At 37.5% G+C, this 26776-nt stretch overlaps 1 protein-coding gene across 2 annotated transcripts in view; it reads right to left on the bottom strand.

Moving 5' to 3' along the window:
• Window positions 1-6869: 6869 nt before the first annotated feature.
• Window positions 6870-26776, bottom strand: part of LOC308244436 (uncharacterized protein C12orf50 homolog) — a gene marked incomplete at its 5' end in the record, with an annotated part of 39069 nt that continues 19162 nt past the window's right edge. Inside the window, 10 exons of one of the 2 annotated variants that reach the window (XM_080660398.1) lie at window positions 6870-7003; window positions 11465-11557; window positions 15708-15911; window positions 16143-16247; window positions 17679-17795; window positions 19387-19482; window positions 22471-22581; window positions 24886-24999; window positions 25081-25158; window positions 26606-26764. In XM_080660398.1, coding sequence (XP_080516524.1) covers window positions 6978-7003; window positions 11465-11557; window positions 15708-15911; window positions 16143-16247; window positions 17679-17795; window positions 19387-19482; window positions 22471-22581; window positions 24886-24999; window positions 25081-25158; window positions 26606-26764 — 1103 coding nt within the window. In that variant the 3' untranslated portion in view covers window positions 6870-6977. The remainder of the gene's footprint in view (window positions 7004-11464; window positions 11558-15707; window positions 15912-16142; window positions 16248-17678; window positions 17796-19386; window positions 19483-22470; window positions 22582-24885; window positions 25000-25080; window positions 25159-26605; window positions 26765-26776) is intronic. The other variant, XM_080660399.1, reaches the window with a different exon arrangement.

Raw genomic sequence — 26776 nt, 5'->3', positions numbered from 1 at the left:
TGATTTTCTTTCCCTGTAGTGTCTCTATCTGGTTTTGAAATTAGGAGAATGTTGGGATCATAAAATGAGCTTGGGTGTGTTCCCTCCTCTGAATTTTTTGGAATAATTTGAGAAGAATAGGTATTAGTTCTTATTTGACTGTTTGGTAAAATTTATCTGTGAAGCCATATGGTCCAGGACTTTTGTTTGTTGGGAGTTTTTATTTTTGTTTTTATTGCTTCACTTTTACTAGTCGTAACCTGTCTATTCAAAAACCTCTGGTTCTTTCTGATAAAGTTTCAGAAGATTATATGTTTCTAGGAATTGATTTATTTCTTCCAGATTGTCCAATTTTCTGACTTACAGTTGCTTGTAATATTTTCTTACAATTCTTTATTTCTTTGGTGTCAGTTGTTACTTCTCTTCTTTCATTTCTAATTTTATTTCTTTGGGTCCTTCTCTCTTTTTTGCTTGATGAGTCTGGTTAAAGGATTGTCAATCTTATTTATCTTTTCAAAAAATCAGCTCTTAGTTTAGTTGATCTTTTATATTTTTTTTACTCTATTTCATCTCTAATTATTATTTCCTATTTTCTACTCACTCTAGACTTCGTTTGTTGTTCTTTTTCCAGTTCTTTTTAGTGTAAAGTTAGATTTCTTATTTCTTGAGGTAGGCCTGTGAATTTCCCTTTTAGGTCTGCTTTTACTGTGTCCCAGAGATTTTGGGTTCTTGTGTTCTCATTTTCATTAGTTTCAAGATATCTTTTGATTTCTTCCTTAATCTCATTGTTAACTCATTCATTGTTTAGTAACATGTTATTTATCCTCCATGTCTTTGTGTGTTTTTTCTTGTGCTTAATTTCTAGTTTCATACCATTATGATCAGAGAAGATGCTTGATATGATTTCAATCTTCTTAAATTTATTGAGATTTGTTATGTGTCTAACATGTGGTCTATCCTAAAAAGTGTTCCATGTACACTTGAAAGAATGTATATTCTACTGCTTTGAGGTGAAATGCTCTAACAATATCAATTAAATACATTTAATCTAGTGTGTCATTTAAGGCCACTCTCTCTTTGTTGATTTTCTGTCTGAAAAATCTATCCATTGATGTCAATGGGGTGTTAAATCTTCTACTATGACTGTATTACTGTTCACTTCTCCCTTTATGTCCATCAAGATTTGCTTTACAGCCAAAACCGGTTTGGCTCAGTGAATAGAGCGTCAGCCTGTGGACTGAAAGGTCCCAGGTTTGATTCCGGTCAAGGGCACGTAACTTGGTTGCGGGCACATCCCCAGTAGGGGGTGTGCAAGAGGCAGCTGATCAATGTTTCTCTCTCATCGATGTTTCTAACTCTCTATCCCTCTTCCTTCCTCTCTGCAAAAAATCAATAAAATATATTTTTAAAAAAAAGATTTGCTTTACATATTTCTATGCTCCTATGTTGGGTGCATAAATGTTTATCAAGGGTTATATCCCCTTATTAGATTGTTCCCTATTATCATTTTGTAGTGTCCTTCTTTGTCTTTTACTATAGCCTTTGTTTTATTTTTAAAATATTTTTTATTGATTCTTTAGAGAGAGAAAGGAAGGGAGCGGGAGTAAGAATCATCAATGTGAGAGAGAAACATCAATTGCTGCCTCCTGCACACCCCCTACTGGGGATCAAGCATGCAACCTGGGCATGTGGCCTGACCAGGAATTGAATCAGCAACCTTTTGGTGTACAGGACAATGCCCAATCAACTGATCCACACCAGCTAGGGCTAAAACCTTTGGTTTAATGTCAGATATAAGTATTGCTACACCAGCTTTTTTTTTTTTTTTTTTTCATTTCTATTTTCATCACATATCTTTTGTCATTCCTTTACTTTTAGTCTCTGTGTATCTTTCTTTCTGACATGGGTCTTTTGCAGATAACATATATATATGGGTCTTGCTTTCTTATCCATTCAACTACTTTATATCTTTTGATTGAAGCATTTACATTTAAAGTGATTACTGATATATATATTTATTGCCATCTTAATTTTTTAACTATATTCCTCTGGTTCTTCTTCTTCTTCTTCTTCTTCTTCTTCTTCTTCTTCTTCTTCTTCTTCTTCTTCTTCTTTCTCTCTTCCTCCTCCTCCTCCTCCTCTTCCTCCTTTTTTCTTTTTCTTCTTGTTCAAGCAGGCCCTTTAACATTTCTTATAATATTCATTTAGTGTTAACAAACTCCTTTAGCTTTTTTTAAACCTGAGAATCTCTTTATTTTTCCTTTAATTTTAACTAATAACATTGCTGGGTAAAGCAGTCTTGGCTGTAGGTCCTTGCTTTTCATCACTTGTAATATTTAATGCCATTTCCTTCTGGCCTAAAATGTTTCTGTTTAGTTATCAGCTGACAGTCTTATGGGAGCATCCTTGCAGGTAACTATCTTTATTGTAAGGCTTTTAACATTCTTTCTTTGTCTTTAACATTTACCCTTTTAATTGTGATGTGTCTTGGTGTGGGTCTCTTTGGGTTCAACTTCTTTGGTACTCCATATGCTTCCTTGGACTTACATGCTTTTTTCCTTTACCAGGTTAGAGAAGTTTTCTCTCTCTTTTTCTTCTGGTACACCTGTGATGCAGATGTTGTTATGCTTCATATTGTCCTAAAGGTCCCTAAAACTATCCTCATTTTTAATTCTTTTTGTTTTTTACTGCCATGATTAAATATTCCTTTCTAGTTTGTCTTCCAAATTGATGATACGATCCTTAACCCTCTGCTTTATCCAACCTACTGTTTATTCCTTCTAGTATATTCTTGATGTCAGATATTATATTCTTTATTTCTGACTGGTCCTTTATATGTTCTCTATGTCATTTTTAATGTTGTTATAATTATCACTAAGTTCTTGAGAATCCTTATAATCATTACTTTGAACTCTATCTGATAAAATGTTTGACTCCATCTCCTTTAGCTCTTTTTCTGAAGATTTCTTGTTCTTTTATATGGGGTCTGTTTCTTTATCTCCCCATTTTGATCAACTCCTTGTGTTTCTATGTATTAGATAGATATGCTATGATTCCCAGTCTTAGGGCTTAGTGGGATGGCCTTATGTAGTAAGTGTTCTGTGGGATCTAGTGGTGCAGTCTCCTTGATCACATGAGCTTTACACTCTAGGAATGTCCCTTGTGTGTGTTCTGTGAGCCGTCCTGTTGTAATTGAGTCTTGATGGCTATTGGCCCATTTAGTGCCTGAGATCAACCCTCTGACTAGCTGACTATGAGGCTGAACCCAGACCATGGCTTGGGAGCTGCTAAGTGGGTGCTGACCACATGAAGTAGATTTCACTTCAGCAGGGTTTGGTGCCTGCTAAGACATCTTTTTTTTTATATGCTCTTTGTGAAGCTTATTGGATCCTGCACTGATACTGTCTGAAGCTGGCCACTGGGTGTGTTGGTTCTGGGCCTTTTGGGAAGGATGCTGGTACAGGCCAATGTCAGACAAAGTCTGTGTCTGGCACTCAGCTGCCTGTTTGGAACTACAAGCTATCCACAGTGTGGCTGCCTCTGCTGGGCTTGAGTGCATATGGCTTTTCCAGCACAGGGGCAGGTCAATAAATGTCCCAAGTGACCCTGAGATCTCCCTTCACCTGTCTCTGCCTGCTGGCTGCCTGTTAGGCTCAGTAACTGAAAGAGCCTCTGTCAGAGTAGTGAGAATTCCGCTGCTGGATCTCTCCCATAAGGAGGAAGTGCTGGTCAGGCTTCAGGGAAGGTGATGGGTGTGGTTCTCCAGAGCTACACAATTCAGTGTGTCCCTTAGTAAGGCAAAGTCACTAGGAGTCAGGCAGTTGGAGCATCCAGAACCTGGGGTTGTGTTTGCTGGAAGCCAAGAGGGTGGTTCTATCAGATGTCCTCTGAGATTAACCCTGAGGCAGTCTCCATGCATGACAATGCTGATTCCCCTCAGGGTTGACCCCTACCACCATTCTTTGCTACTAGATTTATAACCAGACTCAAGGCCACTGCAGGTGAGGTACAAAGCATGACCCATGAGGAAGTACACTATACTCCAGAAGAACTACTTGAGTTTTCCAATTTATACAGAATTCCTGGGAATATGTGTGGGGATACTAAAAATTTAGGAAAATGGTGAAAGGAGCATAAAGTTATATCAGGCCAAATTTGTTGATATGAACCCACTAAGAAGATATTCTGCATTTACAGTTGCAATTCTCAGGGAATTGGAGAAGCTTTAATAGTTTGGTTGGTTGGCTCAAATATGGGTGCGAAGGTGGCCAGTGAATTAATTAGAAATGCCAGACCTGCACTGGATTACTACTGTAGAGGAAAGAATTCAAAGGTTTAGGGAGATTGAAATGTTAGAGTGAATTTGTCATTTAAGACCTACTCACCCACTTTGGGAGGATCCAGGAATGACATTCAAGTCCTACTTAACATTTGTGTCCCCCCTAAAATTTATATGTTGACGTTCTAACCCCCAGTGACCTTATATGGAGATTGGATTCTTACAGAGATAATCAAGCTAAAATGAGGTCATTAGGGTGGGTCCTAATCTGACATGACTCATGTCTTTATAAAAGAGGAAATTTGGACACAACACACACAGAGAAAATGTGATGTGAAGAAACACAAGGAGAAGATGGTGATCTACAAACTAAGGAGAGAGGCCTGACACAGATTCTCCCTCATAGTCCTCAGAAAGAACCAGCTCTGCCGACACCTTGATTTCAGACTCACAACTGTCAGACAATGAATTTCTGTTGTTTGCACCACTCATTTTGTGGGGCTTTGTTATAGAAATTCTAGAAAACTAATATACCAAATATCCAATAAATGCTATTTTTAGTACTGCTGCATTTAGAAAAGAATAGAATCATAGAACACCTGTCAAATGCATTGAAAGCTTTTGTAGGTGCTAGAAAAGCAGCTGCCCACCACTGATATCATAAATGCACCACTTTTATATTCATGAATAAGCAAGGAGAGCTTTTTACTGGCTTACTAAATTTTTTGGTTGTTCACTTATCTCTGTCAACTTCTATCTTCTCTTATTTTAGATAGGGTTTGCTATCTTTTTTCTTTTTGGTTTCTAGTTTACCCTACTTAAACTAATTTTATTTTCTAAAAATCACAATAAAAACAGGGTTGGTTAATTCCATCATATACTTGGTTCTTTAGACAAAGATTTTCATAATAAAAATTTCCACTTATTCAGGAATAATACATGTACACATTGGAAAGAATGACATTCAAGCTCTTCTTCACATTTTTCTCATTTCTTATTGATTCTTCAGCATTTTGGATGTAATAATGATACACACTGAGAATCTGTACTTTAAGAAAGACATCTTGAATTGCCTTCTTAGAACCCTTCCTTCTTCATCACTAGTTGAAGCTTTGGAAGGACACAATCTGCTTCTTAAGTGAAATTATAGGATGTTTCCTTTGAGCCTCCTTCTAGATAGCTTTCCAACTCAGCTCTTATATCCTTCTCAGGTCTGTCAAACCAAGATATTTTGCTGGCAGAGTGTTAATTTATATCTACTCTGTGAAAACAAAATGATTATATCCTCATGTGTTTGAAAGTGGGTAACAGAGCACCATTAGAAGTCAGAAACTAAGATTTATTAATCCACAAGCTGGAATCACATCTTATAAAATGTTTTTAAAATACAGAGTGTCCCAATTTTTAGTGAAGTTCTGAGCTTTAATAAACTCAGAAGCATAAAAGTTACAAACTTATAAAACCATCATTTGAAAAATGAATTACTTATATTGCTTTCATATTTGTTTTTAAGTTTGAAGAACAAATTTTTATTTTTTTAATCTTTATTGTTGAAAGTATTATATACATCCCCTTTTTCCCTCCTATTCACCCCTTCTAGGGCCCCCCACCCTCACCCCAGGCCTATACCACCACCCTATTGTCTGTGTTCATGGGTTATGCATATATGCATACAAGTTCTTTGGTTCATCTCTTCTCACCCACTCACCCTCCCCCACCTTCCTTCTAAGATTCTACAGTCTGTTCCATGCTTCCAGGTCCCTGGATCTATTTTGTTCATCAGTTTATTTTGTGAAGAACAAATTTATTTCAGGCACTCTGCAGATGAAAATTTTTTAAATTACATAAAAAATTATTAAAGATACACAATTCTAAACAAGTACAAAACAAATGGAAATAGTTTTCAAATGGTATCTCTCAAATTTGTACTCCTGGAGTTATAAAAGCCTCAAATACCTCACAAAAACTTTTGGGACACCAGGTTATTAATTCACTTTTTTTCCCCTTTATCAAGTCCTTTTCTCCAATATGATCATATAATTTTTGTTTTCATAGTAAGAAAAATGTTTATTTTTCAGCATTAGATGTAGCACATAGCAGATAGATATTGTAGTTGCCAATTAAAAGACATTGTTCAGCAATTGCCCTGCATGATAAACAATCCGTCTCTTTCTATAGCACATCAAAGTGTATTTCTATTGGAATTCCTCTAACATACTCATCACCAAATTGTTACCCTGGGACTTCATTGAATTTGTTTACACTTTATATCTGTTATTATAGCTGAAGGCCAAGCTTAAAATCTAGGTAAAGAAAGAAAATGTGAGGTTTCTCCCATAAAAAATATTACAAAACATACATCCAAGGCACAATTTTACTCCTCAATCTGTTCAATCTAACTTAGCTTACAATTAAAGAATGATTTTAATTGTCAAACTTTTAAATTTTATTAAATGTTGTGGCAATGCATCAAATGAGTTTCAGACCTATATAAATACGCAGGCAGCTGTTTGCAATTTGCATTTTTATCAGTTGTGAAAGAGTACAATGTACTTCCTGCATCTTATTTTCAGAATTTGCATTTATCATCTTTGGCTACCCAGTATACAGTAGGGAGTACTTGAATATCTCATTCTTTGAATTTTCATTTTTGATTATAAATCAAATGATGTCTGGGACTTTTCTCTTTTTCATTTTTCTCTTTTCTCAACCTCCAGGTTTACTTGCTCCCATTTCTTCTTGGCTCTAGTAAAACACAAAAAATATTTCAATTAATTTTTTTCAGCATTCTTTAAAGTACAGACATTTTGCATGTCTTTTGCTAATTGCCATAAATGTAAACACAAAATAAAAACTAAGCTATTGTTTTAATTCATAAATTGTCTGAATGCCATTCAAACTAATTCCACTTCTTTCTGAAGTTTACAGTGTTTTGAATTTGGATGGAGGACTGGGAAGAAATGGAAAAAACTATATACTAGAAGCCCAGTGCACAAATTCATGAACCAGTGGGGTCCCTCAGCCTGGCCTGCGGGATCGGGCTGAAACTGGATCTCTGACATCCCCAAAGGTGTCCCAGATTGTGAGAGGACACGATTGGGGCTGGGGAGGGACACAGCAGGTTGGCCAGCCAGGGAGGGACTAAGGGAGGGCTCCAGGGCATGTCTGGCCCATCTTGCTCAGTCCCAATCAGCTGGACCCCATCAGCAACCTAACCTACCGGTCAACTGTCTGCCCTCTGGTGGTCAGTGCACATCATAGCAAGCGGCTGAGTGGCCTTAGCATATCACTAGCATATTATGCTTTGATTGGTTGCAAGGCTGACTGGTCAACTAGACACTTAGCATATTAGGCTTTTATTATATAGGTTAAGGCTGCACCATGGAGCAGCTAGAATGAGCAGAATGAATGTTCCATCCTATGGAGTCAGTACCTCCAGCCACACCAGCTATGTCTCTATCAGAAAGGACATATGGCCTCAAGGAAGGTTAGCAGTGAGAAAGACATCTTTGATTGCCTTCAGCAACTTTACTCAATTCCTAACACACATTTTCCTCTCCTATTGCATTATCTTCATAGCAGCCAATGACATTTTCCCCAAAAGGCTCCTCTTGCCCATTTATATTTCTATGGCCTTGGCACGCAGATATTTTTTAGAAGAATAGACTAGTGGCAGCTGGTGTGTTCTGCTTCCTGTTTCCAGAAGTCCATCTGCCCACTGCAAAATGCTGAGATCGCTCCTCTGTGCCCTAGCAGGAGGTGTAGGGGAGGAAACACAAGCTAATCTTGCTGTCTCTTGTTCTGGTGATAAAAACAACTGGAATGCATTAGAGTTTAGGGGTCACAAATTCCCCAGTCAAAAGCTTTGGCAAATAAGAAAACTAACTTTATTTTTTACAACTGCTTTTGATTTTTTTACTGTACCGGTAAGTCCCCATTCTGTCTGATGTAAAACTTATTAGTACTTTGCACAAAAAATCCATCAAATTCAGTGATTTATTAGTTGATTCACATTTATATTACAATCACATTCAGATTTGAAATTCTTTTTCAGAGTTTTTCTCCCTCCCACATCCTCCTGCTGCTTATACTAATTTCTAGGGTTGGGACAGGGAAGAATGTTTGCTGTTCTGTGACAACTGGGAAGAAAAATACTATTTCAAAAATCTCATGTCTCAACAAGATTTGGACCATGGGCTGGTGAATGGTGGCCCAAATCACACAGACTAAGGTTTCTCTATCTTGATTGTGCATCCTGAGGATCTTGTTAAATGCAGATTCTGATTCAGCAGGTGTGAGATGGAGATCCCACATTTCTAACAAGTTTCTAGGTGATGTCATTGCTGGCAGTCCTCAAATCATACTTTAAGTAACAAGGTTTTGATTGGTGAATAATAGCAGAGCAATCTGTTGAGATTCCAGCTGAGCCCTCCCCTCCAATAGGACCTAATGAAAAAGGTATCTTCCTGATGCTATCAGTCCCATCCAGGAGACTTGGGTAGACCCATTTGTCCATTCTCCCAGAAAATCACTCTTATTGAAACTCACAGGAAGAGGTGATGCTCTCCTAAGCAGACGTGGAGTTTGGAAATTTCAAGAAGTTATCTCCAACCCTTCATGTTAGACATGGCTTGCCCTGCACCCAACCCCACCACCAGATGGCATTGAAAAATTCTCTTCAAAGCTTTCCCCCCTAGGTTGCATCTGGGAAGTGCATGCAGATCCGCTTTATGCTCAGGTTCTTATAAACTTCAAGGGAAATTCTATCATTGGTCTTTCTACACCTGGGTCCTGGCATAGCTGATGTTGTGGGAGAAAAGAAGAAGGGGACAAGCAAGTGGCTTCACATTGTATCTAGTCTTCTGCTGCTTCTCCAGACCCTCTTTATCACTCTCCAGGGTTGAAAGAAAAAGTGGTTTTGTCAGTTCACATCCCATCACATCCCCTTTCCTCTGCTGTACATGGGTGGTGCATGTTTCATGGTCTAAAGTCATCCTCCCCCTCTCCAAAATCCTTCTGCAATTCATGTTTAACTATTTGGGATGGAAGGGAGAAGGCTACTGGAATAAAAGAGCAGTTACTGAGAAGGTTCATGGGTGAAAAATACATCCCTTCATACTCCAAATAACTCCCACCCACAAGGAAACCATGGGAGAAAAATGTGTGGCTTAACAATCTGTGGTTTTATCCAGGATTTCCACTGACTTTTCACTTCCTTCCCCCTAAAATTAAGTGCCATCATATGTAAAAACTGACACAAAATTAAGAGAAAATATAGTCAATTAAATTGTGATGCAACAGAAGTTTCTTGCAATACAATATGTTTGGGGAAGAAATTGGAAAAAGGAAAAACAATTGACTCCAGTACATAAATATACATGCAAATCTGCGTACTGTGTCATAACTGCACTCAAAGGAGTTTAGAGAAATACTGCTTTAGAAGATCCTAGCTATTTATTTTGGAAAGGGGACAGTTTCTAGTCTGGATATGTTCTAGTTCATTCTGGAAAGCCCTAGGCTACTGATTCTGAAAGTTCTAGGCTACTGATCTAGGAATTCCCTATCTAGAACATTTTCTGAAACATTCAATTTTCTGAAAAGTAAACTGAAACCATTTTACCTTGTGTGTTTTTCCAAACCTACTGAGCCAGCCCCAGAATAAGCCAGGAGAAGACACCAAGATTTTTAGCAAAAAAAAACATCTGAAGTTGGGTCTATAAGCCTCTGGATTATAGATTCCCAGGACCCTACCCCTTCCCAGAGAAAAGAACACAACAAAAGGGATACCACAGTCATTATGAACCTCCTGACCCAGAAACTGTATCTTAGGAGCCCCATAAGTCTCCACCAGCCAATACTAGTCTATAGTGAACAGAAAGGGCTTTAATACTTTGTGTCAAAAATATGGTTTTATATATTTGCTTTGTGGTTCAACTAAGAATGCATCTTAACATCTATATATATAAAGAGGTAGTATGCAAATTGTCTGGGATGCCATAACATCACAACCGCTCAGGAGGAGGCTGTGCACACAGGTGGACGGGAGGGGACTGCGTGTACAGTGAGGCAAACCATGGATGGCACAGGCCCGGAGAGAAGAGGGCCTGCCAGCCGTGGCATGCCAGCAGTCCCACCTCTGCACATGAGCTGCAGAGGAAACACCTTTTTTGACCACTCATTGGCTAAGCTCCCGGTACACCCACTCGCAGTGTTCTTGGTAACTTGGGTAATAAGAATCCAAAAAGGTGATCTAGGTTTTTTCCACCTCACTCCTGGAGGAAAAAATGAAGGTCCGCTGCTGGAAGGGCTAAGAAATGTCATATTTTGCCCTAGCCAGTTTGGCTCAGTGGGTAGAGCCTCGGTCTGCGGACCACAGGGTCCGGGTTTGATCTGGTCAAGGGCATGTACCTAGGTTGCAGGCTCCTCCCTGGCCGGGGCACAGGTCAGGGCTCATGCGGGAGGCAGCCAATTGAAGTGTCCCTCTCACATTGATGTTTCTCTCTGTCTTTCCCTCTCTCTTCCATGCTCTCTAAAAATCAAAGAAAAAATACCCTCAGGTGAGGATTAAAAAAAAGGAAGAAAGGAAGAAATGTCATATCCTATGAAAGAGACATCTTGAAAATGCCTAAAGAAAGATGTCATTTTTTCGTGGTGAAAGAACTGAAGTCTGTGTTGAGAAAACACCTTGGTGGCTGCGGCAGCCAGCAGTGGCAGCAGCAGCGGGGTGATGGGGGTAGTGCCTTCTCTTGATCAGCCCAGGCACCTCCCGCAGAGAGAAGCCATACTGCAGCTTAGGCCCACTTCCCATGGAGAGCGGGCCTTAGCCATAGTAGGACATCCCCTGAGGGCTCCCAGTCTGTGAGAGGAGGCAGGCTGGGCTGAAGGACCACCCCCACCCCCGCCAGTGCACAAATTTTCATGCACTGGGCCTCTAGTATTATATAATCCTGCAGCTGCTATGCTTGTAGCTAAGGAGAGAAATATGTCAAAAGATTTTTGATAACACATAAAAGTAGACAAAGTAGAACACAGTAAAGCAATGCAAAATTAAATTGCTAGTAGAAAAATATCTATAAAACTCCAAGTAATTATGTTCACATATATCATGAAATTGGTCTAAATATTCTAAAATATGTTCCTTGAGCTTAAAAATTTGTCATTCATTTTTAGAATTGTATAATGAAATTAATATTAGTAAAAATTTACCTGTATATATCTTTTGAGTTTTTGAATATGCTTTTGAAAAAGGAATTCTTTTTCTCCAGGCTGAACCATTATATGGTGTCGACATATATTTATCTGAGAGAGAAAAAAAGAAGACTGGAGTTAAATATTATATAACTTTAAAATCATATTCTAGGAGAAACCAAGATGGCGGCATAGGTAAGCACCTAAACTGCTGCCTCACACAACAATTTCAAAACTACAACTAAAAGACAGAATGGACACAATCCAGAACCACAGGAAAACTGGCTGAGTGGAAATTCTACAACTAGAAGGAAAGAGAAAAGCTCACAGAGAATTGGAGGTACGGCAAAGGGTCTTTGTGCATGCAGAGAGGAAGGGCGGCTGAGAGCCTGGCTGACTTTCTCTGGCGGGAGGGGGAAGGAAGACCCCAACCACACTGAACCCCAGTTCTGACTGCACTGAACCCCAGTTCCGGGCAAAACCCCGTGGACCCAGGCTCATACAGGGGGAGTCTGGACTGTCAGATAGAGAGAAAGGCACCCGGAGACTCGGAGAACCGGGGCAGCCCCAGCGGGCAGGGGTCTGGAGGCGTGTGCGCCACTGTGCACAAAGGCTACAGAGGTTGCCACAGGCTATCCCTAGCAGAAGGGAGTCGGAAGCTCCTGACTGCACTGAACCCCAGTTCTGACTGCACTGAACCCCAGTTCCAGGCGAGCCCCTGGGGACCCATGCTCTTACGGGGGGAATCTGGACTCTCAGGCGGAGACTCGGGAGCCGGGGAAGGCAGAGGTCTGGAGGCGCACGCGTGCCAGTGCGCACAAAGGCTGCGGAGGTTGCCACAGGCTTTCCCTAGTGGAAGGGAGTCGGAAGCTCCTGATTGCACTGAGCCCCAGTTCTGACTGCACTGAACCCCAGTTCCAGGCGAGCTTCTGGGGACCCACGCTCGTGTGGGGGGAATCTGGACTCTCGGGCGGAGACTCGGGAGCCGGGGAAGGCAGAGGTCTGGAGGTGCGCACGCTCAAGGGCAAGGCTGACTGGAAGCCAACACTGTCTGCTCCGCCCTGAGACTCCACCCCATCCAAGCTGAGCACAGAAGCTTTTGCAATTTGGCAAGTCTAATCCTATAAGGCTGTCTCCAGCACCGAACTTCTCCCAGCGTAGACACAGCTGATCCTTACAGCCAACTGGCCTGGAGGTCAATTCCTCCCAGTGATACCAACAACAATCAAGACTTAACTACAACAAGGCTGTACACACAGTCCACAAAGGGGTGCACCAAGAGTGTCCACCTCAGGTTAACTGGGGAGGCTGACCCACTGGGCCATATAGGAAACCTAGCACACAAATCTACTCTACCAACTCAGGGAAGCAGTGAAAATGCGGCATCAAAGAAACAGATCACAAATGAAAGAAATGGAGAAAAACAAACGACTGGATATAGAATTCAAAACCACGGTTATAAGGCTTTTCAAGAATATCCTAGAAAAGGCCGATAAATATAACGAGACCCTCGAAGATATGAAAAAGGACCAACTAGAAATTAAACATACACTGACTGAAATAAAAAATATTATACAGAGACCCAAAAACAGACAAGAGGAACACAAGAATCAAGTCAAAGAATTGAAATACAAAGAAGCAAACAACACTCAACCGAAAAAGCAAAAAGAAAAAAAAAATCCAAAAAGTTGAAGATAGTGTAAGAAGCCTCTGGGACAACTTCAAGCATACCAACATCAGAATTATGGGGGTGCCAGATAAAGAGAGAGAGCAAGATACTGAAAACCTATTTGAAGAAATAATGACTGAAAACTTCCCCCACCTGGTGAAAGAAATAGACTTACAAATCCAGGAAATGCACAGAACCCCAAACAAAAGGAATCCAAAGAGGACCACACCAAGACACATTGTAATTAAAATGCCAAGAGCAAAAGACAAAGAGAGAATCTTAAAAGCAGCAAGAGAAAAACAGTTAATTACCTACAAGGGAGCACCCATACGACTGTCAACTGATTTCTCAACAGAAACTATGCAGGCCAGATGGGAGTGGCAAGAAATTTTCAAAGTGATGAATAGCAAGAACCTACAACCAAGATTACTCTATCCAGCAAAGCTATCATTCAGAATTGAAGGGCAGATAAAGAGCTTCACAGACAAGAAAAAGCTAAAGGAGTTCATCACCACCAAACCAGTATTATATGAAATGCTGAAAGGTATTCTTAAAGAAGAGGAAGAAGAAAAAAGATAAAAATTATGAACAACAAATACATATCTATCAACAAGTGAACCTAAAAATCAAGTGAATTAAAAACTTGAGGAACAGAATAATCTGGTGAATATAATAGAATCAGGGGCATAGAAAGGGAGTGGACTGATAATTCTCAGGGGGAAAGGGGTATGGGGAGGTTCAGAAAGAGACTGGACAAAAATCATACACCTATGGATGAGGACAGTTGGGGGGAGGTAAGGGCAGAAGGTGGGGTGGGAACCGGGTGGAGGGGAGCTATGGGGGGAAAAAGGAGAAACAATTGTAATAATCTGAATAAAGATTTATTTAAAAAAAATAAAATTAAAAAAAATAAAAATAAATAAAATAAAATCATATTCTAGGAGTGTTTCAAATTTATAAACATCTCAGTAATGTAATTATTCTCTAATTCATGTTACCATTTCATAGCTAAAAGATCAGGGACAAAAATGAGCTTATTAAGACTATTTAAGTTATCAGTGAACATGGGTACACATTCTCTTAATTGGCTGTCCAGGTCCTCAAATAAGACTGTCTCCCTTGAGACTAAGCTAGTGGAGAAAATAGTATCTGAATGTAATAAGAATATTTCTTTGCCTTGTTTAACTATGATTTTACATGCAATTCTGCTAATATTTTTAGAAAAGGAAGGAAGAAAGAAAGGAAGGAAGGGAGGGAGGGAGGGAGGGAGGGAGGTAGGGAGGGAGGGAGGGAGGGAGGGAGGGAGGGAGGAAGGAAGGAGTAGGAGATACAGCTCTACTCCCTTTTCCCTCCATGAAATGACTCCCATGATAGCAGATTGCTCTACCATAGTGAATTTATTGTTCCAGGAAACCAAAGCATGTATATACTAACTTGGTATTTAAATATCTATTGAGAGCTCTATATTTAACTCTCATCTAGCAATGTTGCATTTGCATTTTCAAGTATGATTATGCAACTGTGATCCTCAACGTCTCGTCCAAAATAATACTAAAAATGTATTTGCTCTTTGTCTTGTTGTCATTTGCACTAATGATGCAAAGGGAATAGTGAGTATAACATTGGCCACCTTAACACAGATATAGACAATGGTACAAAACTATTCTGGAAGTCATTGTATTCTTCACAGCCATTTATGAACAGGGAAATATAATAAAATTAGTAATAATGTCATGACATAAGAAAATTAAAAGCCTTTTTACCTAAGAATTTACTTATTTTTACATCATTCTGTTTGAAAACAGAAGAAAAACAATTTAAATAAAGCTAACTTCAGTTCAAATTGTAAAACAAAGGTCCTAAGAGAGACATAGAGTTTTCACTCATGTTTCACAAAGTACACAACATTCAGAACTCCACTGATCAGGCTGTGAACATAGGAAAATATAAGCATGCAGTTATAGGGAATTGAGTGGCCTTTTTTTTAGGTTGAGAAAAGTTAAACCCAACTTTGAAAAAGCAAAATTCGTTTGAGACAGGAAGAAAAAGAGATTTCTTTCCTCCTCCCTTGTGGCCTTGTACTTCCTGACATATACCATGATTTTGCCTGTGACGTGATGAAATGATTTAGAAGCAATCTATGCATGGTGGGAGAGACAAGAGCTTGTCAAAAATATTGCAGTTAACCCTCAAACTAACCCTTTCAGGAAGTAATCATGAAGGTCTAAAGAAAAGCCAAGGCATGGGCCTGAAATGATCCTTGAACAACGCAGTTAGTGCAACAAGGAAAGGTCAAGCATCTGAAAACAGTCCTCAAGAGTGAAATAAACCTATCTGGGGGAACAAAGTGCAGTGCTCTGAGACAAATCGCTGGGAAGCTTCAATGCCAAGTCATCTGCACCAACATATTTTTTTCCATAGCCTTTAAATCATGTGCACTCCGCATATGGAAGAAACCCTTTCACTGGTTTTCTCAGATGGTGGTAATGGCCTGGAAAAGGAAAAGGGGAGTGGGTAGCAGCAAAGATTCATTGGACCATCAGGAAATTCCATGGGAAAGCAAACCACAGACCAGTAAATAAAGAGCCTCACCTGGACAGAGATTGAGTTTGGGTTCCTTGTTAGCGTTGACTTTATTGTAGAAGCCATGTGTGGGCCTGCTGCAGGGAGGTGCATTTAATGAGACAGTCCTGACAGCATCCCTCTGAACGTGGATATAGGATGCATTCTCAGCATTTCTGTCTTTATTACTGTGATGGTAACTAGTTTTATTTTTTGGATTTGGGGTCTGTAGTGCTGTAAAAGAAAGGGGGGGAAGAGTGAGGGGAAAAAACGAGCTGGTTTCATACCCATTAATAACAATGGAAGACAATGCAAGCTAAAAGAACTAAGTTTATTGGAGTTGGGTTGACACCTAAAATAACATATTTCACAACAGTAATTTGATTTTCAGGTATAAAATATTATTTGATATTTAATATATTTTCAAATTACAATTTAGAAATATCAAATATAGAGACACTCTACCTCTCCGCACTCCTTGGCCAGGAAAGTTCTTTGGTTCATCATAAACCCATTTTCTTTTTTTCACGCCTTTAAAATGAGGCTTCCTCACCGGCTGGACATCATTCACTAAGAGGAAATACAAATTTTTACAGTTTTTTTAAAAGATGCTTTCATCTGAAAATTACTGTAGGTGATAATTACACATCTGTGCATTCACATGTCAAGCAAGAGAAAAAAATGAATTCACCATCCTAATACTTTACTTTCCAGAACAAAGGGTGATTTATTTTTAAGTACCCCCAAAAAATCTATCTTGAAAATACATGAGAAAATGTTCAATAATTAGCATTCCTCAGAGAAAAATGCTTGTCTTCAAAGGAATGTGTGGATTCTTTTTAAAGAACATAAAATTGCATTCCAAACATAATTATGTGTCTATTTCATTACAATGTTATTACAAGTAGTTTTAGAATTGTTATTTTGAACATAAAACTTTTTATACATTTTTGGTCAAAACTATGACTTCTGAGGAAGTTGGATTAATGTAAAATACTTTTAGAGAATTTTACCTTATCCTTTTAAGATCTTAAGAAGTTTTGTGTATAGATAGTTTGGTAAAACAAGACCAAGTAATCAGAATTTATAAGTGTTAATATTACTAGATTATTCACTTCTTACTTGCATAATATTTCATCAAACATTTTATATGCATGCTAAATTTTCCAGAAATTTTTAAGGTATATTTCTCCAGAGACTCTTAAAATAATGTAGTAGAGAAGAGCATTCTTTGTTACTTCTCTGTAGAGGGATCCTGAATAGTCACAAGTAAGCAATGCACAGATCAAATGCACTGTGTAGATTGCATTAGCTCTCTATAGTGGACCGATAAATGTCTTTGCTTTTGCTCTCAACCTCAGCTTAAGCATTAGGCCTTCAATGAAACTGATTCTCCGTCTCCTGTGCAAATATCATGCTCCACCCTTATTCTCAAGCTCCTGCTCCTAGATTTTGGAAACCATATTTTTAGCAAATAACACTAAACTGAGCTTCTTGAGGGTAAAGCATCATAGTTACCTGAGTGTCTATCTGGGATCCAAGAATAATATATGGGTTCAATAAATGAAATAAGGGAAAGGAGAAAGGATGGAAGAAAACAGAGAGGAAGAGTTATGAGTCTTAATTGTATCACAAAAAGTAGCTTAGAGTATTGAATGGCAAGGAGAAGCAAAATCAAGAAAAATAACCCAAAACATAATAAAAACCTATCATTGTATTCCACTATGGATTACATTAAAAGTGCAACAATAATGAATCTTCTGAGAAGGTAGTATACTATTAATTTTAATACTTAAAATAGTGGGAACGTATATTATTTACTAGGACCTACATCATAATTCATTGCCAAAGCTAGTAAAAAAAAACGTTGTCTTGAATTCTTAATCCTGAATAATTTTTAAACCATTCTTTTTAAATTTCTTTTTTAAGATTCTATTTCAAGTAAGCAAAACAAATCCATGGTAAGACAAATATATCCAAGGCCAAAAAGGGAGCTCTCACTTGAAGAGGGGTCCTCTCTGCACTTCAAACTGATATTCTCAGTAGCATTTAATACATGCGTTGTAGTTGCTAGTCTGGTAGCTAGGGAACGCTTTGGATGAGGACTGTCCTTGTTATCTTTTAAAGCAAATTAAAAAAATAAAATGTCAGTATTAGTAAAAGAAGTGTCTCAGTTGGTATTTCACTTTTCAAACATTATATGATGGGCATACTACTTTTAAAAATATACATATGTATGCTAATTTTTAGAATGCATTATTGAAATTCATAGTCACTGCCTAGAGTGCTCCAAATTTGTCACTAACAAAACATTAAAAATCCAGTAATACAGCCATTATTTTCAATATGTAAATTACATGTTTGTGGCAGTATTTTTAATAACTCCATGCAAAAGAATCAAAAGGTTATCAATTTGACATAAAATGTGCCAATTTAAATTGAGATTCCAAAAATATTTTTAATGTGACAACTTCCACTTGTTCTATGCTTTGGAGCAGGACTACCCAACAGAGCTCTCTCCTCAGTGATGAAAATAGTCCAAACCACTAGTCTCTTGTGGATATTGAACACTTGGACTATGGCTAGTGCAACTGAAGAGCTGAGTTTTTTTGTTTTATTTAATTTTTGTTGTTGTTGTTAATCCACACCCAAGGATATTTTTCCATTTATTTTTAGAGAGAGTGGAAGGGAGGGAAGGAGTGGGGAGAGAGAGAGACACAAACAGAGAGAGAGAGAGAGAGAGAGAGAGAGAGAGAGAGAGAAAATATCAGACACATTGATTGGTTGCCTCCTGCACGCGCCATGGCCAGGGATGGAACCTACAACACAGTAGGACCAGATATCAAACCCATGACCCTTCAGTGCTCAGGGCCCACTCTCTAACTACTGAGCACCACCAGCCAGGGCTCATTTTAATTAACTTATATACAGCCATATATGGGTAATAGCTACTGTAATTAGTGTATTTTTTGAGAAGGGTGTTTTGTTTTTTTGTATGGATTAGGCAAAATTTTTTCATCTCTGAGAAAGGAAGAGAGATTTACATATATTTTCCATTAACAATCCTTGAATTTGATTACAAGTGCCTTTTCCTATTCTTGAGAACATTTATTAGTGGAAAAAACAGTAGATGAGGTTGTTTAATATTTAGATGGAGAATATGTAATGTGACTGGGAGAGCTGCCCCACAGAGAGGTACCAGTTGGGAGATTCTAAGCATGGTAAGGGCATCATAAAACATTGAGGGTGTATTTTATTATATATCTTGATTATCTACAGACTATAGTTAGTAATAATTATTACATGGGGAAGTCATGGAAGTCATCATGAGATTACAGCTCTTCACAGTGGTCAGAAACAAAGCTTTCTAGGAAATTCAGTCATACTGAGTGCTTGAAGTTGGAAAAAGAAACTAAAAATGACTTAGTACTACCATTTAAGAGAACCAATTAGAGCTAGCAAGACTCCTAGAAATTATGTAGCCCTACAGGCTCATTTTTCAGGTTAATCAGATAAAGTGCCATGTTCAAATAATTAGGGACAGAGCCAGGCCTGGAACCTTAGAGCTCTTGACCCCTATTTAGTGTATTTAGTGAAAAATTTTATTTATTACTTTGGCTATTATATATTGGTTTCCACAAAAATTAAGATTTATGTTTAACGCATCTATTCAAATTAAAATTGATTAAAATAATAAATGGTTTATTACCTTTAGTATTTGAGCATTTCGACATGGTGATTTCTTTCTCTTTCTTTTCATCCACTCCGAGAAATATGATCCTCTGTGGAATGTAGCAATCACCTCCTATGACAGTACCTTACTGTTAGTGGCAATGATGGCAGCAAGCTTTACAAAACTACCTTTCAATACAGGATTATCACTTCTATAATATCTCTTTTGTCCAATTCTTTTTACACAGTTCTCAATGATACCATCCCCATCTCATTATATATCATATGTTTAGATTAATATATATAAATATATATGTATATGAATACATAGTATGAACACTTACTGATAATTGCAAGAAAATTTACATAGTCAACACAATTAATTTGCCTTTAACATAAAACAATCTTTACTTCCTCTTTTTTTCACCCTTTAGAGATAGAGTAAATATAATTTATCTTCCATATATCATCAGATATATGAATGCAGGTGTGTGTTTTTTTTCCCTTAAAAATCTTCTATTTTTCAGGATAAATATCCACAGTTGCATTAAATATTACTTAATTTTCAGGTGCTTCACCACACAAGTCACCCTTTCTCAACATACAATAAGTGTTTCAAGTGACTTTTTTTAAAGGTAATACCCAAATGTGAGCTGCCCTGTACAGAAATCAATGAAACTAGTATAATAATATTCGACATTTATGGAGCCTTCTTTTATGTCAGACACTTGTCAGAGTACTTTAAATGACTTATCACATATACTTATCTTCCTATACTACTCCTAATAATTCAATGTGAGGTTTACCTTAGCTATTTGCTAGATGACACGTTATTGAATCATTTTGAAAACTTGTGGGCAACAAACATTTATTATTCCCTTACAATCTGTATCATGTCAGGTCTTTTCCAAATTGAAGAAAACCTACCATTAATGTCTTGATCTTTTTTTCCATATCTTTAACTAGAGGCCTGGTGCATGAAATTCCTGCATGGGGGGTCCCTCAGCACAGCCTGCACCCTCTCGCAATCCAGGACTCCTCAGGGCAGTCGGACATTGCTCACGCAATCCGGGCCGCTAGCTCTTAACCGATCACCCCTAACCACTCTTCCTGCCTGCCTCATCGCCCCTAACTATTCACCTGCCTGCCTGATCACCCCTAACTGCTCACCTGCCTGCCTCATCACCTCTAATAGCCCCTGCCTCGGCCCTCGCCATGGTGGCTTCATCCAGAATGATGTCTGGAAGGTCATTCAGCTGTGTGGTCTAATTTGCATATTATGCTTTTATTATTATAGATAAGACATTTTTAGAATTAAATTCCCTGGGGTGACATTGATTAATAAGATTATGCAGATGTCAAGTGTACAATTCTATGATACATCATCTGTATATTGCATTGTGTGCCCACCTCTCAAAGTTAAATCTTCTCTCACCATTTACTTGACCCCTTTTACTGATTACACCCCTCCCTTCTTCCCTCTGGTAACCACCCTACCATTCTCTGTGTCTATGAGTTTTTGTTTGTTTTTCTTTTTTTTTTTTTTTTAAATATATTTTATTGATATTTTACAGAGAGGAAGGGAGAGGGATAGAGAGTTAGAAACATCGATGGAGAGAGAAACATCGATCAGCTGCCTCCTGCACACCTCCTACTGGGGATGTGCCCGCAACCAAGGTACATGCCCTTGACCGGAATCGAACCTGGGACCTTTCAGTCCGCAGGCTGATGCTCTATCCACTGAGCCAAACCGGTTTCGGCTGTTTTTCTTGTTTGTTCATTTGTTGCTTTCAATTTTACATCACAGATATAAGTGGAATCTCATGATTCTTCTTAATTTTTTCTGTCTGGCTTATTTTGTTTAGCATGATATTCTCAATATCCATCCATGTTGTTGCAAATGGCAGTACTTAATCTTTTATTATGGCTAAGTAGTATTCCATTGTATATATGTACCACATTTTCTTTATCCAATCATCTAGTGAAGGACACTTTGGTTGTTTCCATGTCTTGGCCACTGTGAATAACACTGCAATGAACATAGGGGTGCATATATCTCTGCGAATAAATGTTTTGAAATTTTTCAGGCAGATAATCAGAAGATGGGTTGCTGGGTCCTATGGTAACTCTATTCTTAATATTTTGAGGAACCACCATACTGTTTTCCATAGTGGCTGTACCAGTATACATTACTGGCAGCAGTGAATGTGGGAATGAGGTTTCCTTTTCTTCCACAACCTAACACTTACTATGCCTTGTCTTATTGATAATAGCCATTCTAAGAGGTGTGAGGTGGTATCTCATTGTAGTTTGATTTGCATTTGTCTAATAGCTAGTGAAGTTGAGCATCTTTTCATACCTCTCTTGGACATGGGTATGCATCTCTTCTTGGGAGAAGTGTCTGTTCTGGTCCTCTGCCATGTTTTAATTGGATTGAATGTTTGTTTGGTGTTAAGTAGTATAAGTTCTTTATATATTTTGGATATTAACTCCTTGTTGGAGCTGTTGTTTGCAAATGTCTTCTTCCATTTGTTTGGTTGTCTTTTTGTTTTGTTGGCTGCTTCTTTTGCTGTGCAGAAGCTTTTTTTTGATACAATCCCATTTATTTATTTTTTACCTTTACTTCCCTTGCCTTTGTGGTCAAATTCATAAAATCTTCTCTAAGACTAAGGCCCATAAGCTTACTACCTATGTTTTCTTCTATGTAATGTATTTTTTTAGGTCTTTAATCAATTTTGAGTTAAAATGCAAAACCTTGTTGATCCCAGTTTGAGTTTACCTTGTTAAACTTGGCTCATTGTTCTAGCATATTAACTTCCAGTCACATGTAAATTTTATAAACATGTCTCCAATTCACCCACTCATTTAATTGTCTAAACATAATAAAGGCAATTATTTTACAAATATTTACAGAGAGCACATCAATTGCCAGATATTCTACTACAGGGATTCATCTGGGGCAACTGATTATGTGCAGTTCCTGGCCTTAAAGAGCTTACCAAACGCCAACAATAAACATGGCAAATGATTTTGATGAAACAAAATTAATTATAAGAGAAAATTCAGACTGATTTATTATATAAAGATATATTGAGGATCAGCCAGTAATAAAATAACTCACCTCCATTTTCAAAAGCAACAATGTCAGTCCTTGGTTTCCTATCCAATGATACTTTGACCTCACCGTGCCTTTCAATTAGGCTAAATTTTGTTGGAACTGTAAGACCATCCCCTTGAAATTAAAAAAATAAAAATTATTACCCCATGAACCATTGGATGCTTACATAAGTTTATGATAGAATTCATAATAATAGTAAAAAACCTAAAAATTAATGCAAGTATTGTTTATATAATGACATGATGAACAATAAATTACATGAATTTTAAGCACGTTTTATAATTATCAGGAAAGTGTCAAGCAAATTTATTTTCCTCTGTGGATAATTAATGACAATTTAAAAAATTTAAGCAATCCAACATTATCATGTGTGTATAATGTATTTAGATGATTTAATGTTTCTTATATAATGAGTTTTGTTATATTTGTTTATATCTATTCATTATGAACAAATTGAGTAAAAAGTATTACTCTACTATTGACAAAAATGCTAATTATACTGTGATAAACAATTCTCACCATTTCCCTTATACATGTCCAATTTTCTTCTAAAATAAACTATTAAAAGCAGAATAAAAGAAATATGACAGTCTAATGAAACATGTGATTGGCTTCTAAACCAGGGGGGAACAATCTTCATTTTGCTATAAAAGATATCGGTGGAACAATTCAGGAAATTTTTCCTGAATTTGATATTTATACTCCAGTTATGTACGATATATGTACGAGCATCATGTATGAAACTTACTGACAATTCAAAAATAATAATAGCAATGTGTATATTTACAGAGGGGAAGTGAAAATCATGTATAAAATGCTAACATTTGGGGAAATCTGGGTAAAGAGTGTTCATGAATTAACTGAAATTATTTTAAGATAAAAAGTTTTTTGTTTCTTTTTTTTATTGGTTGATTTAAGAGAGAGAGAGAGAGAAAGAAACATTGCTTTTTTGTTCCACTTATTTTGTGCATCACTGGTTGCTTCTTGAAGTGTCTAGACAGGAGATGGAACCTGCAATCTTGGCAGGTCTGGAACCTGCACACTGGGCTACCCGGGAAGGGCATAAAAAGCTTCTTAAAACATAATATAAAGCCAAGTGCATATAATTGTCTTTATTATCTGCCATTTTTAATAGGCATTGCTCGCTTGGTTTCCTTATTTATGTTTTGTTATTGTTTGGGGGTTTTTAGGGATTCTTTTTGTCTGGGTAAGCTGTAATGTGAGCAATCCTGTTTTTTCCTACATGACTTCTACCTCAACTAGTTCTTGCTGATTGTTCTACCATCTGATGGTGTGTTGCTGCCACCTAGTACCATGTGTTTAAATGCTTTGCGAGACACTTTATTTTCATTTATTTAATTATTCATTCATTCATTCATTCATTCATTCATTCTTTTTTATCCTCACCTGAGGATATTTTTCCATTGATTTTTAGAGAGAGTGGAAGAGATAGGGAAAGACGAAGAGAAATATTGATGTGACAGAACCACATCAATTGGTTGCGTCCTGCATGCCCCTGACCAGGGCCCCGGCCAGGGAGGAACCTGAAACCGAGAGAGTGGTCTTGACCAGAAAGGAACTTGGAATATTTTGGTCCACAAGACGAGGCTCTATTCACTGAGCCAAACCGGCTAGGACCAAGACAGGCACTTTAATCTTTATTCTATACTCATCTTGATCCTGGGAGACTTTCCAAACTTTTTAAAAATTTCATTTTATTGTTTTAGGATAGGAAGGGATTCATATCTCTCCTACTGCTGCAAAACTTGTTTTTTTAGCTCATCCTAGTGGCAAGAAAATTATATAAACATATGGCATCTATGGATTTTCTCTGAGTTCTTGGTTTTATACCCAAAAACAATGTTCTTACCTTGCCAAAGGAAACATGTTCACCAACAGCAAAATCAGATTCACCAAAGTATAAGATCCATGAAAGTCACAGCCTTGGAATTATCTGCCTAACTCACCCCAGTAATTGTCTGATACATAGAAGGCACTCATTCAATGAACAAATGTACCCTTGTTCTGTCACTAATGTCATTGTATGGATCTCCTTTAGGACTAGGTTGCCCTTTCTATTCACAAATTTCCTTTTTCACATGGAGATTTATTTTTATAGAGAAATAAAATGATAAAGGCAAACTATTTACAGAAATACTATAAGTGTTGACTAGTATATAGTGTCACCATGTATTTATGAAGTCTTCATTTTGTGCTCTTCTGGGAAGCTTAATTATATTAATAGCAGCTTTTTATATTAAATTTAGGTCACACAATAAAATAACTACCTTATCATTCTCAATTTTGATGTACTATTTATCACTTAACTCTATAGTATATCTTACTAAATAATTCACAGCCTATCATACCAAGTATCTCTAAAGCATTATCTTGAAATGCTGCCATTTAATTTCTTACCTTCTTGTAATTCACTGCCATTTTCCAAAGGCTTTTCTAACTCTTTTTCTGGTGTAGAGTCTGTGCTTTTCGATGATGAAATATCTGGAGGCGTATGAACCCTGTAGTATTCACCTAATCTCCCATAAGAAAAGTAATGGTTAGTATATTTGTCACATCAAGTACTAGAAAATCCACAAATGTTTGATTGCTTACCAGATTTATAACACATCTCCTTTATTGCTCTTTTTTCTTCAATTTCTTCAGGAGTCTTTGTCCATAAACTTGAAGTATCTATAAGATATATATTTTTTAAATTGAATTGTCCCAAAGCCAAATAATATGAAAATTTATTAACCAAAATGAAAAATCCCAAACATTGTTCTCATGGATAGGTTACTATTTTGCTATTTTAATTTTTTAAATCAATGATTTGTGTACTGGCAAATATTTCTAACTTCTATATTTCACATATTAGAATCAGCCAAGAGAAAAGAAATGACTAATTACACATTATGTGTCTTAAGCTGGAGCTACAGATTCACATGCTGAGATCATATTTGTTTGTTTAGAGCAGTGGTCGGCAAACTCATTAGTCAACAGAGCCAAATAGCAACAGTACAACAACTGAAATTTCTTTTGAGAGCCAAATTTATTAAACTTAAACTTCTTCTAATGCCACTTCTTCCAAATAGACTCTCCCAGGCTGTGGTATTTTGTGGAAGAGGCCAAAGAGCCGCATGTGGCTCGCGAGCCACAGTTTGCCGACCACTGGTTAGAGGAATACGTGCGTAAGGGAGACATGGAGCTACAGCCGACAAAAACAGAACATACACTGGGGTGGCCTGTAGCTCACAAAAAGACACATTCCAAGCAAAGACAGTGGGATACTGTCCTATTTTTCAGCATGTTTATCTTGTTTGTACATATATATATTGGCAGCCCAGTGCTGTGATAATATGGGAGGAGTAGGAGAGACAAGGATGTAAAGGAACTGAGTTCTAACCTTGTTTACTAGTATACCTTTGCGAGGATTACTTGGGATAATGCAAAAATAGAACTTTATAAATTATAAACTGTTCTATGGATCTCTATAATGTTATGGATTAAATGTGAGACAGATAGATGTAATGCAATAAATAGATAGACACAGGCATATCAATGCTAAGTTACATATAAATAAAATAAGTGAGCCTGGCCAGCGTGGCTCAGTGGTTGAGCATTGACCCATGAACCAGGAAGTCACGGTTCAATTTCCGGTCAGGACACATGCCCATGTTGCGGGCTTGATCCTCAGTGCAGGGCGTGCAGTAGGCAGCCAATCAATGATTCTCTCTCATCATTGATGTTTCTATCTCTCTCTCCCTCTCCCTTCCTCTCTGAAATCAATAAAAATATATAAAAAAATAAATAAAAAGGGTTTATTAAGCAAATGAGCAGTGAAAACTCTTTTAAAAATAAGTGATTAATATCCCTACAAGCAACTGTACATATTTAAACAGGAAAACTGTCTCCCACCCCTCATACAACAAAAACCTTCCAATCCAAATAATAAGCATGTGTAGACATAGAACAAATTAGGACATAATGAATTTAATATACTTATTAAATTTAAAGCTATTTTCTCATTAAAATATGCCTTACATATTACACTGTAAAACTGTAGAAGTAAAAAAATATGTGGAAAATATTATGAAGTTTTTTGAATGTGCATTATATATCTGAGAAAAAGTTTACTAACCATTCTGCTCATTTCCTTCCTCCTCTTCTTCCTCAAAGTTGGTTTTTAAAACTAAAGGATGGTGAATGGGTCTTGATATATTCTCCTGAGGTTTCAGGGGTTCCTGACTCTGGCTCAGGGGTGGAGTTCCTTCCTGAGTATCTTTTTGTAGTGTAATATCTACAGAGAAAA

The sequence above is a fragment of the Plecotus auritus genome, assembly GCF_963455305.1.
Source record: "Plecotus auritus genome assembly, chromosome: 3".
Lineage (NCBI taxonomy): Eukaryota > Metazoa > Chordata > Mammalia > Chiroptera > Vespertilionidae > Plecotus > Plecotus auritus.
The sequence above is the reverse complement of the archived record's forward strand: the minus strand, read 5'-3'. Positions and strand labels throughout refer to the sequence as shown.